This window comes from Poecilia reticulata, chromosome 8 (genome assembly GCF_904066995.2).
Source record: "Poecilia reticulata chromosome 8, P_reticulata-male-v2, whole genome shotgun sequence".
In the NCBI taxonomy this organism is placed as follows: Eukaryota; Metazoa; Chordata; class Actinopteri; order Cyprinodontiformes; family Poeciliidae; genus Poecilia; species Poecilia reticulata.
In genome coordinates this window covers 19076604-19093724 of record NC_088837.1, presented here as the reverse complement: position 1 = coordinate 19093724, position 17121 = coordinate 19076604, and the positions used below count along the sequence as shown (strand labels likewise).

At 38.4% G+C, this 17121-nt stretch overlaps 1 protein-coding gene across 1 annotated transcript; it reads right to left on the bottom strand.

Annotated features, from left to right (window-relative positions):
• Positions 1-160: 160 nt before the first annotated feature.
• mafk (MAF bZIP transcription factor K) lies at positions 161-11740 on the bottom strand. Its single transcript, XM_008415909.3, has 3 exons — positions 11518-11740; positions 3214-3292; positions 161-3129 (listed from the first exon to the last, which is right to left on the bottom strand). Exons 1-3 carry the CDS (start codon positions 11679-11681, stop codon positions 2695-2697), a joined length of 678 nt encoding a protein of 225 aa, XP_008414131.1. The 5' UTR covers positions 11682-11740; the 3' UTR covers positions 161-2694.
• Positions 11741-17121: the final 5381 nt, after the last annotated feature.

The window sequence follows — 17121 nt, the reverse complement described above, 5'->3', positions numbered from 1 at the left end:
AAAGGTTTGTCTCTTATTTGACTAAGGCTTTTTTTGATTTTTACGTGGGACAATAGGAAACACGACATATAATATTAAGGTGTGTGCAAAATCAATCACGCTAGTCTCAGATTCAGTGTTCAAGTGTGTATAAATAGTTTTGAAGACTTGCCACTAGAGGTCAGCATAATGCTTTGCATTTTATTTGTCATGAATATGTAAAAATTGACTTACGCAAACAGAACAATGTTGGTTTTGGCTTTAGGACTGAAACACACCATCACATTAACAGGTCTGGGTTAACAGTGCTGAATACGTAAAGCACTAAAAGCATCACTATCATGGAGTACACTTCAAAACCTGTGGTGTCTGCACCAGGTTTACACATAAAATGTATAAACTCTTAAGATATGTTCAACGGGAAAGTTTAAAGACCAAGTCTTCACAACACTTGTCTCTGTGGGAACGTAAATGTGTGCTTTAAAATGTGCACTGAAGGATTCTATACTATGGTTTATTGTTTGATCACATACTAGTGAGGTCCGCTTCACATCTCCCTAACACTAGTGCATTACTAATAGTTCTAAATGAGCTTTTATTTGACGTAACTGCAATTTCCACTGTTTGCAAGGCTGCAGGATATGAGCCATCTAAATGTAACCTTAAGCAGTTAATTGTCGAGTATAAATACATAAAGGTTTTAAGTTATAAACACAGTCGTCTCGTAAATGTGAGTACAATTTGAAAATGGTCAGCATCAATGTCACTAACTTCAGTGAGTGATTACACAGACACACCACTCCCAGAATAGTGAAAGACAGAAAAATAAGTAATATACATGTATATGTATATATATATATATGTTTTTTTTGTATGTGTATTGTATAAAACTGATGTCAGAAAAAGAACAAAGGACATAAAAGAACTGGGTGAAAATTCAAGGAGTAAGAGCACAGCAATGCCCCTGCTTAAACAAAATAAAATCACAGCAGGTTGTACAGCAGCGTAGTTCCCCATTCTGTTCTTTGCAGCTTCTGAACAGGGGAAGAACAGTCATGTCTTCTTAGGCAAGAAAAAATCCTGACATGAGCAGTCTCTATTGCATTGACTCCAATTTAGGAATGGGTCCTCTGTAGGAACAGCTTGTTTTCAAGTCATCTTTATATTTAAATAATGCAAGATGTTCATAGAGAGAAAAAGGCATTTACTCCATTTAATATATGTTTTTTGTGAAGACAGGCGTCAGGAGTTTCTCTTGTAGAAGAGTGTGTCAAATGTAAAGTAAATAACTACTGGTTGTAAAAAAAAAATATATATAATAAATTTTTTAAAATACCAACACCGGCAGCAGCAGCACTTCTTGTGACCCAGCGGTAGGAATGATTTTTTTTTTTTATGTCTGGACGGAGTTTATCAACGTAAGTGACAGCATAACTAGCAGAGGATTTGTCACCTTTAATCTGTAATATACAGGAAGAAAGTTGATTTTTACATGGACTACTTTCATTGTCACTATATCCAATATGGATTACCCACCAAACATTGCAAGTGCAGCAGAGTTTACCATCCTTGCTAACTTTAGACTTCCACTAAATATTCCCATCACATCATCATCATCGCACATTTAAGCCCCAGTACATACAAGAATAATTTCATTGTTGCATCTTGTAATTTACTTTATACTGTATAGTTACAGTTATAAGTGCTATAATGAAGTAAATTCTATTATTACAAGCACATTTAGCTCAATCTGCTTTCTAAGCACATTCAATTGTAAAAAAGTTAGTCGTAAGTTGAGTTGTAAAAAGATTTAAAACCTGTTAATGTTACCAAAAAAAGAAAAGTCAGGGGGGCATAAAATAGCCATCAGAATTACACCCAACACTTCCCAAACAAACTTTACAATGTCTTTAATACCTTTTAACCTTTTTAACAAAAATAATCTAAAATGGCGAAAAAATTAGGACCTTTAGGTATGTTTCATAATTGAAGCAAACATGGAGGAGAGATCCTCTGGATTTGGCAATGCCTCCAATTAATGTTACCCACACCAGGGTTTTCCAAACATGAAACACACATATATGTTTGTCAGTTATCCCGTTAACAGCTTCTTTTACGGATTAGCATAAGCTAAACAAGCTCAAGAACAAATGAAAATCTGAGAAAACTTCAGTTTCATCCATCTCTTATATCACTGGAAACTATTGAGAAACCTCTAGACTTTAATCCAGGGAAATCTAACTCCTTGTTGTGCTGAACTGCATGTTAGTCGTAGAGTACTTATAGATCTTTAAGGCAACAGCTTCAAAATTGACACTTTTTTATGTAAATTTACACAAGTGTCAAGTAGCTATACTCCCATAAAGTCAAATCATTTGTATTTTATGTTCTGCAGCATCAAGTATTACACCGGTAAGACAGACTGTAATAAATCTCTACCATCAGTCACAGAGGTCGGGTCACAGAGGCCCAATACCCTGCCGGTGCTGGGGGTCGGGACGGGGTTGTGAACAGTGTGCAGACAGTATAGATTGTGTAAGAGGCAGGCGAACGGAGACGGAACTGTGAATGCAGCATTACGTGACAGAGCCTGGCACCCGATCCTTCAGTCTAACAAACTACTGAGGATCCTCTCAGTACAGGATGACTGGCTTCAGGATGCGTCAGAGCCAGCAAAGACCAGGCAAAAGAAGGGAAAGCCCAGTCCTGTCAGCACTAGGAGGGAGCTGAGAACGGGGTGGGGCTGGTGTTGTGGTTAGTCGACTTGACAATGGTGATGACGCTGGTGGTGGCCACTTTGCCGGGTGAGATTGGCCCCCGGGTTACAGTCCTGGCGAAACACTGCAAGGCCTCGTACTTAGCTCTCAGCGCATCCAGCTCCAACCTCATGCTGGCATTCTCTCTGGCCAGCTTGTCCACCTCCTGCTGCAGCTCTGTCTTTTGTCTCTCCAGCTCTTCCTTCTGGGTGACACGCTTGATGCGGCAGCTGGCTGCATAGCCTCGGTTCTTCAGGGTCCGTCGCCGCTGCTTCAGCCGGACGACGTCTTCCTTCGTCAGTCCACGCAGGTGCTGGTTTAGCTCCCGCACCGACATGGCCACCAACTCATCGTCGCTAAGCGCCGGGGCATTCTCGCCCGTCTCCTTCTTGACCTGCCGGAGGTGGGAAGTGAGTAAAGAACAACTCCACGTGCGAACGCAATTTTATAAACCATTTCTTAAATTCATGAGGCTTACCCTTAAAGCTTTGCTTGTCTTGAAATGAGTCGTCATTCCCTGCATGCAGAAAACTGACCAGAACCTCACAGAAGTTGCACTGAAAATGAAACGGATAAAAAACAGACTGTTTAACTTCAACTAGCTGGAGAGCAGCGTGTTAAAGGTGATTGGCAACACATTTAGTTAACCTTATCAGTACCAGCTACCCATTCCACTTTTGTCGACGAAGGACAATTTTCAGAGTTGCCAAATCTGATTCAATTGGACTGATAATCTAGATTTTCTTTCCGTCTCTCGCTCTGCCCTGACAAATCTCACTCCCAATAATGAACGTTGTCCTTGAATTGAATGGTCATAGTCACCCGTTTTTGATGCCATTTGTTTTAGAGTATCGAGCAAGACTATTGCTAAACATCGGAACAACATATAATTATTTGGATAGATGAGGAAATACTTTTGGAAATAAAGCTTATTATAGATCTGATTTTATATAACTATAGAATTCTAATATAACACTTATACAATTCTAAAAAGCTTTGCTATTTGTCAGAAAAACCCATCACATTGGCTAGAAACAACACTTGTTCATGTAAAATCTTGTATGTTTATGAACTGGTTGTCATGTAATGCAGGGGCTAGGTTAATTAAAGTTTGGTTATTTCACTTCACTGAATAAAGACTGACAAATGTCCCAATCTCACTATAAGCTTTACTGAAGACTAGGTCTCCTTAGTGTATTATATATTTTTTTCTCCTTGTAACAATTTTGACAGGAGCTTGGCTTACACATGCCAGCAGATGGCAGCAAGCCTCCACGTTAAACCTCATCAGTTTTTGACCGCGTTTGTCTTTTCTGTTAAGAGTGATGTGAGCCAAACTTGTTCATTAGAACAAGCAGGAATAAAACAGCTAAGCCCCACCAGGTTTTTCTTTCACAGAACTCTTTAAAGATTTAAACTTTCTGTGTGTCTGCCAGAGCTGGGGGTTGGGGTGGTTAAGCCCCCATGGCACTTATTATACAGCAGAATAGGTTTCTCAGGCTGCTCTTATGACCAAAGAACAAGAAAAAGAAAAGGGGAGAAAAAACTGAGCAAGTGTGGCACGCATCCCCCCAAGGCTCCATTTCAGAACCTGCAGACCAGCCTGACTGGGAGTTCACTGTTCCATGCTCCACAGCTACCATGGAAACGCCCTGTGAATGGGCGTGGGAGCGAGTCACATGGTCAGCAAAAGGGTAAACAACTCTCATTCATAACCGCAGTATGGCCCTTAGATAGTGTTAACAAGAAACTCAAACTTTCTTAAATGTGATCATAAGACTCTCTCTTAAACTTAGCTTCTGTGATATTTCTCTTAATTTTACCAGTTAGCTCGTATCCCGTCTTTCGCAAAGTGTTTAATCCTTTAATGTGATGTCTGTGGGTCTACTGTCAGGCTTCAGTGCTCCACTCTTTCATCCCACATCAGTATAACATTTGCAGTTATGCTGAACTTTACAGAGGAGTACAGCGGTGGAAAATTCCAGGAGGGAGAATGTCACAGGGAAATAGTTTCCTTTACAGTCAGTGATGTATTTTTGTTGCGAGACAATGTAGTCTATCGATTTAAGGCCGTCTCTCTCCGGTTGGATCCTCTTACATTGGGCTTTCCTGAACTGCTCTATGCCCTTATTTAACTCTAGTGGATATTTTTAGCTCACACTGCTGACATAAAATTCTGCCAACTAAACAAATCTAGGAGAGTATGTGATAAGTGATACTTCAGAGAGAGAACAAATATCCTCTGCAGCGCTTTGAAATGCAGCTTTCACTGGAAAAAAAACGCTCTGGGTGCTGGGGGGCTCGCTTCGTGATATTTATCATGTTTTCACATTTTAGGCCATAAATAGGTCTATGCTAATTCAAGAGTTTGTAGAATGCGGTTGAAAACTGCAGGGAAGTGAAACTGAAAAACAACCGTGTTACTCTGCAACGTCAAGAACTTCCCTTAGAACAGTTAAACGGAAAATAAACAGAAGCAAAATACATGAAAGGTGCTAAACTATGCATGTGTAAACATCTGTTTAGAGTCTTGAGAATGATCTAATGTCTCATTTACCCTACAGAGCATTGCATTTTTGATATTTCAGAAGCTTTAAATATTGACGGAGGGAGAAAAAAAAGTATTTCCTGAAACAAGTTAGTCTATAGCAAGACAATTTTGAGTAGTATTGTGCCAAAAGGCATCCCTTGTTACATTTGCTGTCTTGAAAGTCTTGGAAAAGTGGTGCAGGGCCTCCCCTTCTTCTAAAGGGGCCTCCGGCCAGAATCCAGAAGCCGAGTTGTTGCCCTGAAATTCTTCAGCCATGTGCTTATTCTTTTTGCAACTTGCACGCCGGTATGGTTTTCATAATCAAGTTTCCTCAGAGGGAAAGTGGCAATTATGTCACACAACCAAATCCACTCGTAAAGACGAGACACAAACAAAACATGGCTTCTCAACACAGTCAAGAAACCGACTTAGATCAGGTTTTCCATAAGACAGCCTGAGTAAATTCCTCAAAGCAAAGCCGCAGATGGCGGGTACAAAAAAACTAAACAAAACAACAACTACAAACTAAATTGCATTCCTGAGCAAGCACACATGTGCAATCCCTCACATGCTTATGGGTAAATCTTCTCGGGAGAGAGAATGCATGTATTCTGAAACATGTTCTGTGATGTACTCGTGTATGGGGTGAGGGGGTCGCAATATCCCCACTCTTAGCATAATGGTTGCAAAAATTCCAAAATGTCTGGAATTCAGAAGAGTCTCACGTCCACTGCTTGCCCAAACAAATCATCTGCAGCCTTTGCACATGTGTGCAAGCAAGCACTTCACCATCACTCTTTGAGGAAGGAAACATAAACAATACAGACCACTTTTTAACTCTCAGGTTCCATATGTTTCATCACTGGAGAAGCATGTCTAGTGACTAATAGCTAAGGATAACTTTTACTCAGCAGCACTAGAGAGAGAGCTGTGCACATTCTTAGTGGATCCATTTAAACGTTTAAATGTATAACTAAAACTTTGTCCCCCAAATGTCTGACAAATAATCAGCCTAAACGTTTGCTGTTATTGGAATTCTAGCATTGGAAAAATATTTGTTTGCTAAAGGCCATAATAAAGAGCAAGATTTTCTAAGCAGATTATCTCTTTCATTTGTTTAATTTTGGAAGTTTAGACATATTCAATTTTAATTTCAACAGAGAATCAAAAGGCATTACTTCCCGTATTTGCAACTGAAATCTGTCTTTTTGTTGTGCCACTCTGTGGATAACGAACTGATCTTGCCAATTTCAGCCAGAATCTTCATTTGCTTTTAATATACACTGCTCAAAAAAATAAAGGGAACACTTAAACAACACAATATAACTACAAGTAAATCAAACCTCTGTGAAATCAAACTGTCCACTTAGGAAGCAACACTGATTGACAATCAATTTCACCTGCTGTTGTGCAAATGGAATAGACAACAGATGGAAATTATTGGCAATTACATTTCACTCATTCAGATCTAGGATGTGTCATTTGAGTGTTCCCTTTATTTTTTTGAGCAGTATATATAACATATTGCTTCGCAGTCATCACAATATCAGTTAGTGCAACAGATTGCTTAAATGCAGTAGTTTTTGAAGAATGTTAGATTCCATGCAAACAATGCTCCCAGTAACATGTTTAGCATGTAGGGTAAACTTTAACATCCTTTCATGCCCACACTATGTGTTTTTTTGTTTTTTTTGTAACTGAGATGTTAAAGCTCACAAGAGGGTTGGAGCCACAGAGATGAAGGATAAGAACGAAAAGTGTCAGAAAAATACAGGTTAATTCTAATTTCTACTGTCACTGCCGTATTCCATAATACCATAGCAATATACTGTGCAGGACTAGTTAATATGCACATTTTTCACATTCATCTCTGAGGTGCAAAACAGAGATGCTTATACCTTCATATAATTGTTGGAATAGAAAAACGTGGGCCTTTCAAACATCTGGAGATTGTACCAAGGGATGGCCCAGACTTATTAAGGTTCATAAGTCTCTTCCTGATATCTTAGCTGATTCAACGAATATACAAGGAAACAGTGCATTTGATGGTTTCCGTGGAAATACATACACAGACATGTCATCATTTTACATAATTTAAAAAGAAGTTTACAAATCTATGAAATCATCAGCTGGGCTTTTCCAGACTATTTACAGGTACAGTAGCAAATCTCAGAGTAAAATTCCAAATTTGAAGTAAATTTAAAAAATAAATAAATAAATCAAAAACAACTCTCATCATTCTGACATTATTTGAAAAATAAAAATTTCCCCATCTTGTATAATGTCAGTGAAGACAAAAGGTTATGTAAATTAAAATAAATCGTTTCAACTAAATATGCAGTTTATTAGGAAACTCTAACAGACTTCTGACACCCAAAAGCCTGCGTTTAACATTAGCATGAGAGGGCAAATAGAAACAAGACGAGTGAATCCAAAACAACTTGACTCAAACAGAGGTTCAGTAAACTTTTCCGCATGATCAGTGACACCAACTATTACCAAATATTGGTTACAGCATGATACTGTGGGGCCCAGTTGCCTCCTAAAATAAACAGCTTATCAAAAGAGTAATGAGCTCATACTCTGGAGCTAAAAAAGAGCTGACTTGTCTTTGTTCCTTTATAAGTCTGAAGTAAACAGAAAACAGATTTGTCTAGACTCTTCTAAGAAAGCTTTTCCCACACTTATTCAAGAATGCGAGGAGATTTTTGCTCCCGACTGACGTGCGTGGCACTCTGCTCTTTCTCCAGCGCAGCACATTTGGTGGGATGTTATGCAAAGGAAACGGAGAGCATAACTGCATGGTGAGTCATGCTGTTTACGGGTAAAAGCGACGACCAGCGGCAGGGAATCACACCCTCCTGATCTGACGTTTCCTGGAAAATCCCGTTGTTTCAGAGAGAGGAAGGAAAAGTACAGAGAACTTTGGAAATAGTTGCTACGATCAGCCGGAACCTTTGTGCGGAAAGGGAGGAGGACTCACGGAAAAGATATTCTCCCAGACACTGTTATAGAAATGTTAGGAATGCAGGGAGGAAACACGCACTTCTATTCACTTTTTTCTTTTCTTTTTTTTTTTTACACTGACATTAAATATGAGTGAGCAAGAAAATGATCATCAGCAGGGTTCCATACATTAATTTTAGCGAATAGTTGAGAGGTTTTCCTGCAACTTCTAAAGCAATAAAAATACCACCACTTTGAATGCTTTGGATTATTTGTTTGCCCTGCTGATGACCGTTTATTCTCACCACAGTGGTAAGAAGCCAAAAAAGAATAGATAAAACCCAGAACCAGCCCTCAGCTTAAGCGTCACATGCGGCGTCTGAGGGTCCCCCCCAGTAGCTGCGGGGAAATAATTTAAAATAGCAGTGAATATTTCGCAGGTCAGGTTGGGAAAAATGCCATCGCCATAAAGAAACAGTGAAACAAGACAGCTGTTTAATGATAGATAAAATAAGAGTAATTCTCTGAAACTGTTATGCCATTTCTGAGGTTGCTGGGTTTTTTTTTAAGATGGTAAAAGTTTATTTTGCTTTTGGCCCAGCATTGCTTAGCTTAGGCCTTTAAAGAAAATCTGCTCTGTTAAGCAAAATAAAAGAGAGTTATGTACTGCTGGTACATAACTATCTGCTCATGTCTGTTACACTGCTCATGTCTGTTCAATAAAACTCTGTTTTAAATATATCTGTGCTCTCCTTTTAAGGTATTAGTTCAGGCTCATTAGTTCCTTCAAAGCAAGCTGTGGCAAACTCTCAAAGCAAAACAAAAACATGCTCGGCATAAATGAGAAATTAGGAAGGTGCAATAAAATCTCTGGCCTGGACATGAAGATAACTGCTTTGAGCTTGACCTATCTGTTTGAAAGTCTCATTTTCAAGTCCACTCGGAAAAAAGTGCTTAAGTTATTCCTCATTTAGTTGGCTAGCAACATGAGTTTAAATACTAATGAGGCCTACTTAAACTTTAAATAATTTAAATGGCAATTTTTTTTTGATGCTCTTTGGAAAAAATTTAACTGTGAGGGTGTCAACATAGTAACATAGGAACAATTTGTAAGTAATGCAAGAATACTGAGCCGGCCAATAGTTTAGCTATCAGCACTGACGTTTCCTTTTGACACAAAAATGAGTCTAGAGTGAATGTGATCACCTCTAGATCAAACCTAAAATAGTCTCATTAAACATAGACTGGAAAATCCCACACCAAACAGACATTCATCAAAGAACGAAATTACAAAATATAAAACCAGACACTCTTTAAATCTATTGACGTTTAATCTAATTGCATATATGTGTGTTAAGACCCCCGATTTTTTTTTTATAAACTTTTGTTCATGAAAGCAAAAGAATAAATAAAAAAAATAGGATCCATAGATTCTGTTCTTGTTCTCACAATCACAATGCTGTGTTTGGTCTTGTGAGCTGGATGTATCACCACACCCTTTGACATTAGTGGGGCTGTGGTGGAAATTAGCCCCTGGGTCCCTTGACAACCTGAGACCAGCTCTGTTGAAACATTACAAGCTTGAAAGGAACCTTTTAAGACTTTAATAGGAAAAGCAGAGAAAAAAAAACAACCTATTCGCAATTTTAAGTGGCAGAGAGAACCGTTTCAGGAAGAAAAACACATCTTCATTCAATTATGTGTTATTTTTCCTGTTTATACCCCACTTTGTACATCCAACAGTATTAAAAATGTATGATGCTTAAAAAGGTAATTATCAACAAGACGTCTTTTATTCCAATAAGAGGAGCAAAACACACCACAGTGAACGTGTTCCATGTGAATCATACCATAAGTGACCACAAATATTTCACTTTCACAACATTTCACCACAATGCCTTGTGCAATCCGTGACACCGATTTCACCAGACAAAATGGTAAACCCTGGGAATAAACTGTGTATATATAATATATCCATACATACATATATATATAAGCTGCCTGTTTCGGGGGAAATTCTCTTTGAGTGCTTTGGTGGCACAATGAGTCAGCTGTTGCAAGTTCTTCCTCCAAAAAAACACATCATCACTTTGGTGACTGAGCCACATGTTAACCTTATGACAGCGCAATACACACGCTACCCCCTCCCTCCTCCAGGCTGAAAGGCGCCCACCAGAAACAAAAGTGAATCAGAACATCCTCCTGGCTCCGAATCTGTGGCAGATCTCGGTGGAATAAACCATTGAGACACAAATATTTTCCATTTATTAATCACTGGACCACAAGTCCAAAATGTTGTGCAGAAGATAATGCTAAAGTAATGAGAATCATGTGCTATTATGTCATTGGCCCTTATAGGATGTCTCCCTTATCTTGACCCAAGACATGACGATTTCTGTCCCCCAGAAATCGTAATGAAACAAGTGATAAGATAACAGCACTTGTTCCACTTGAGTGATTTATAGTTTGTGGAAATATGCCCCTTCCTCCCCCTCCTCCCTCTTGCAATGGACTAGTCAGCCCCGGTGGTCTCTGCTGCCCTTTCTCCCACATGTCTACAATGCAGACCACGTGTTGATTCCGATGTCAAAAACCGTAGGCTGGCACTTTGCAAAGTAGGAACCTATTATTGAGGGCTGAGTGTTAGAAACAGGTTGTGAAAAATGTACGTGGAAATAGTTTCAGCAGAGACAGGTGGAAATTCTTGGATTATTTCACTTCCATTTTCCTTAAAAACCTGATCGACTGGCGATTTTTTTTTTATTGAAAAATACGACCATTATAAAAAATTTTAAAAGTGTGTTTTTAACTCGTAATGATATACGATGGTCTTGTCATTTTTAAGTGAGTGACGCTGTTATAGGCTATTTTGATGCTAGTTTATTTTCAAAGGTTTCAGACATGCAAATTATTTTACTATAAAAAACTTGGATAATAATTTAAAGTATTTTTTTATAGCTGTACTTTAGTAAAGTAAAAATAATATAAAGAGGGAAAACATCTTCAGTAGTTCTGATAATTTTCTCACTTCAAAGACAATCACTTTCTGTGCACTATTTCTTTTTTTTTTTGTCTCCAGCACTAACACGTGTCCTCTGGGCTCAAACAATCCACAAAGTCAACATAAACTTCCAGAACCACTACCAATAAGCTTCCTAACCGGCCAGTGAATCCAACACCAGCGTGTCTGCGCCTATACATCAGCGTGACAAATTTCAGCAATTTTCTGAGGAATGTCAAAACATATTCTAGAAAAAGGAAAAAAAGAAAGAAAAAGAAGGAAAAAAAACAAAAAAACAATCATACCTCTGTGAACGCGGATATGTGTAGACGGGGATGCGTAAAGGTGCCGGAGTACGTTTCCTATCCAAGCGGCGAAGTGAGTTGACCCAGTCGGCGAGACGCGGCAGGAGGGTAGTGGTGTATCCTCGTACTGAATTAACTACAAAACAACAACAATGTACCAACATTCCACGCTCTGCTTCCGCAAGCGCTCACGTCACCGATTCCTCGTGACCGCCCCCTCCATTCATGAAAATAACTTTCTGCTGACGTCAGTCTAGAGAGGGGGGCCCGGGGCGAGGAAGGGGGGGGGGGGGGTGAGGGAGGCCAGAAATAGAAGACAGATACTGCTGGCAACCGCTTTTGCTTACTTTACAAAACAAATCAAAGTCGGTTTGCCAGCAGTTTACTTGCTGTACTTGTTGCTCTCTCCGCCAGACGAGCCGCCTGTTCTGTGAGCGCACACGTTCATGGCCAGGTTTGAGCTACAAGGTATTCAAAAATGTGCTTTAACGGAGGGAAAACAGCGACGCCCCCCTCTCCCACCCCCTCTGTCTGCCTTTTGGGAGCAGCAGCATTCCATTCCTGGGGAAAGTATGCAGAGTAGTAGCCCAGAAGTCACAGGATTTCTCTTATTTTAACTGCAGCATGTGGCGTCACTGCTATTTTGGGTAATTAACTACTGACCTTAAATATGTTAAGCCATATAAGGTCGAAACTTTTATTGATTTGCCAGTTCAGCTTTCCAGCTTAAAACAATCGGATTTATTTGACACTGGTATTAAAAAGCATAAAAACACTGTTTACACTTTAAACACCTATATATAGCTCACCCAAATAGCAGACTTCGCCTCTACATGGGGCCCTGCTGGTCTGGGGGTCCAAGACCACCTGAATTTACACAACAGCTCAAGGTTGCAACTTTGAGCTTTCATACTTTTTGACTGTCGGTCATTTCATTCCTGACTTTTGTCTCTTTCCAAATGGTTCCTTCATCCATATGACATTCTACATGCACCAGGTATTAGTTCAGTTAAAGTAATTTTCTCTCTTGCTTATGACCTGCAGTGAGGAAAGAGGTTATGTGACGTTGCTAAGAATATTTCACACATTAGATTTATTTTAGTTTGATCAGGAGACATGCGTTATGTTTAAAAATAAAAACATAAAATGGTCCAAACTGGGGTCAAAACAGCAATCAGTGCAAGTAAGGTGACATGAAGAATATTCAGTAAAATAATACACAATTAAATTAAACTATTTATAGCTACCGGGACAAATTAATTGATAAGCAATGGAAATTAAGTTGACAAGTTTATATATATATATATATTTTTTTTTTTTACTGGAATGGCAGCATAAGTGATGAAACGACAATTTCTTGGAATGAATATGCTCAAATGCACCACCAGTGATTTACATCGCACATTAAACCACCTTCAGAATTTGAAAGTTGCAATAACACGTCTACATTTGATGCTAGTTTATTAATTTGTGCTTCATGTGTCTGAGCTGAGGGGCACAGTTCATGAACACACGGTCACTGTTTGTTGGTATAGATCAGTGAGTAACAGCCTGGTTTGTTTGCCTGTGAACTAAACATTAAAGCTTCCTTCATCCTGTGATGAGTGTAGCTGGAAGTGGACCCCCAAAAGGAGCTCTAATCTGGGCCCCAAACAACATTTGGCCTGCCTATGGGGGGACACAGTCATAAACAACAGAGGAAAGGATTATCCCCCCTTTAAAAATACTAATAATTGTACATTACTTTGTTTATATAAATATTTATCCTTTAAACTTGTGAAATAATTTATGCACGTTGTAAAGCATCACCTCTTTACACCTTGCAGAAATAAATTGCAGCTCTGTAATGTGCGTGTGTGTGTGTGTGCGTGGGTGGGTGTGCGTGTATGTGTCCGTTTGTCATTGACCATTTTAGGTCAAACACTGTCTCATTATTGAGACTCTTGCTGTGTGATGCTTAATTTTATTTTATTTTTACAACACTATGTTTAGCAGTAAATGAGGAAATGCACAGAAAAAAAAAATCTGTCACACTCACACAGTCACATGCATGATGTTATCCTAACCTATAAATACTTCTTGACTTATGCCTGATTAGTAATTGCTGAACTGAATTTTGCAATTGCATTTATTCAGACAAATACGATTATGGTCTGTTTTATCTCGATTAGTTATATTAGAGGAAACAATTTATTAGCAACGAGACTTTGAACTCACAAAGGAATGCCTGTCCAGTACGCAAAAGGCATATTCCGGTGAAACTGACTCAGATTTCTTTTCATTTACCGCACCATACTGACAGGTTGTAACATTAATGGTAACTGTTTCGGTTTACCTTATATGACTCCGAAGAATGGTATCTTTCTCTAAATCACACGTGGAATCAGTTGTTTGCTGAAGATGGTGAGTCTGATTATTGCATGCGTATTGCAACATGTTTTAAAGCCAAATGGCACTTGAACCTGATGACTAACAGTCTTCTGTTTTCTCAGCTTGTATCACCGCCTCATTAACCACAAGCAGCACCGCAGCGTTTCCTGTATGTATCAGTCAGGCAGATGCATGGGTTGATGAGCCGCTCCACCTCTGCTTTTTTTTTTTTTTTTTTAATATAGAGTTAAACGTAAGAACAACAATTCAAAAATATATAGATTTGGGATCTGAATCAACTTTATATGCTGATTGGCATCAAAACTGCTGCAATAGATTTGTCCTTTTTTGATAAAAGTGTTCTAACAAATTTTGCAAGTGGAAATATGCTGATAAAGTGGTAGACTTTATGTAGTGGTTAAAGTTCATAACAACATGTGAGCACATCCATTGTAAGATATTTTGCATTATTCCATAATTTGAGCTGGGAGATTAATAGATATTGAATGAAAGTGGCCTGATAATAGAGCCTTGGAGAACTTCACAGGTAATTGTTGTGCACTCAGTTTTATGACTGCCAAGTGACAAAAAGCAGACATGTGTATAATAAAAGTTGCTGCTGCTCCTTTGCATCAAAAGGGGTCATTTTGACACGATTTAAGTATCAAAGCTTCATGAACTTTGGAGGTTTTCCACCTCTATTCCACAAGGAAGACAGAGTGCTGATTGGAGATTAATATATCCCTTAGAAAAAGCTTGAAAGTGTTGTTAGAGACACCCAGGGATTTGAAATTGCCTTGTTACCTTTACGGCTAGACCTCAGATAAGCAGAAGAGAGTCAATGTGTGGAGGAATGGAGGAAGGAGATCAAACAAAATAGCGTACAATCTGGATGAACCAAAGAGGAGATAAGATTGCAATATTTTTCACATACTGATTTGACATAGATTAGATGACATTGAATCAAAATAAACAACATGAATTTCAAAGTGTATGGGTCAAATGGCACCTGATGGGATCATAAACAAATTATAGGCATTTCAATATGGCATTCTAATGTAAAATACATTAAATTTGATGAGGAGAAACTAAACTAAAACTGGAATATAAATACTTGATCAGATGGGATCATAAACAATTAGAGGTTATCCAAGATTGACTTTTACTATTAAATTAATTGGAATTGTAAGAATAATACTACTCTCAACTGGACAATATTGGAGATTAAATGATTTTTGTTTTTTTAAGTAGAGCTGAACTGGCTGAAAGAAAAAAAAAATCCAAATATTGTTCCAATTACTGTTGGATATTGACGGTAGAAGAATATACTGTATATACACTGCTCAAAAAAATAAAGGGAACACTTTAACATTTAAGTGAACACTGAAGTGTTCCCTTTATTTTTTCGAGCAGTATATATAGATCTCTCTCTCTCTCTCTCTCTCTCTCTCTCTCTCTCTCTCTCTCTCTCTCTCTCTCTCTCTCTCTCTCTCTTTACATATATATATATATATGTATATATATATATTCTAATGGATTGTTTGAGTAATGAGATTTATTTTAATGAAATTATCCCAGGCTAAAGATGAATTCACATAAACTGAAGAGAGGTTTAAACTGATGTTGTCAAGTCATAATTTAAATCTAATGTCCATTACAAAAGCTGAGAAAAATTTGAGAAACGTATGGACTGAATCTGAAGAAACATGCCGAGTCAGCGCATCACAGAGAGAGATAAGATCAAGCATCTGTGGGAACATTTCTGAAATCCTGCATCAGTCACATATCCAGCTGCTCTTCCAATTGAACACTGTCTTGCTGCATGGAGCAAGCACAATAATAGGCCAAAATAAACAAATATGTTCAACACATCGTTTAAAAAATCTGCTCAAGAATCTACATAGAAATATTTTCTTCCTGTTGGTTTCTCTATCTGTGGGGTCTGCTTTCCTTTCTGCCAGTTTTGGATTACAGGAAGTAACACTGACTCACTAATCTTTTTTTCTCTCTGACTCAGACTGTTGAAGGCAGAAATCTGATCTGGTTGAAAGAGGCCCTCTGTTGTAAAGAACTCTTTTGTTTTTTTTTTTTGCTACTTCTGAGGGCACTAGATTGAAGCGAAAGATCAATGTTTAACTTGCAAGATTTTCTAAGCTGATTGAAGCATTGAAAATGAAATGCGTAATGTAAAAATATTTTTTCAAGTAAGTTTTGAATAAGTTTTCTCAGACACAGCTTGCTTAAAAAAAAAAATACTTGGCACATCAGAAGGCTGCCTCTGGCGCACCATGAGCCGTACGTCATCCTTAAAGCTGAAGAATTGTTTTTTTGCACACTTGTAGACTCCCAGAGTGACACAAGATTTAATTTGGAGCACTTACTGAACATTCCACTGACTTCACCAAAATGTGTTTCATATAAAAACACTTTATGTAACCAGCTGGCAGCACAGAGCTGCATGGAAAGGAACATGGTGGGGTTACAGTAGCAGTGGTGGCAACAGCAGCGTATGGAGAAGCCTTTGTGGATGGATTTCAGTGCTTCAAGGTTCTGCTTTGTCACTAGTATGTATTAAATTAACAAAATGGAAGGCTGTGGTATTGGCATTTACGCATTTCAGTGGGAAGATGGGAAAATCTTTCCATACTAAGCCGTCTTGTCACAGCTGAGTAAACCCAGAGGAATTAACAAATCACTTCTACTGAACAAGGCTGGGAATAAATATGAACATGAAGGAAAAGAAGTGCTCTGATGCTTCAGTTTTGTTTTCCAAGAACAGAGGCTTTGTGAGTAATGCATGAAGGTGAAAGCTCTGTTAAGAATTTGTAAATATTGTGTGTTTTTTAGGTTAAAAACATTTTATATATATAATTTTGATCTTTTTCACATGGTGAAGTATTTTTGTAGTATGAGTATTACATTCATTTGAATGTCAGCCCCTTCAGACAGTCCTTTTGAGAAGGAACTTTTTTCTACATTTACAGGTAAAAGTTTTTGTCTCCATCAGGTTTGCTCATCTGGAGAGACTGAAATTAACTGTGACCAGCTTCCATGCTCATTAAAAAAAAATCATCCCCATGCATAATGCTGCCAACACCCTGTTTGATTGTGGCTATTTTTTTTTTCAAGGTGATGACATATGCTAGTCATTGTCATGGGTATTTATAATACATTTGATGCTTACATTGTTAGCTGTCAGTTATGTGGGAATCACGTGTGTTTTACATATGTTTA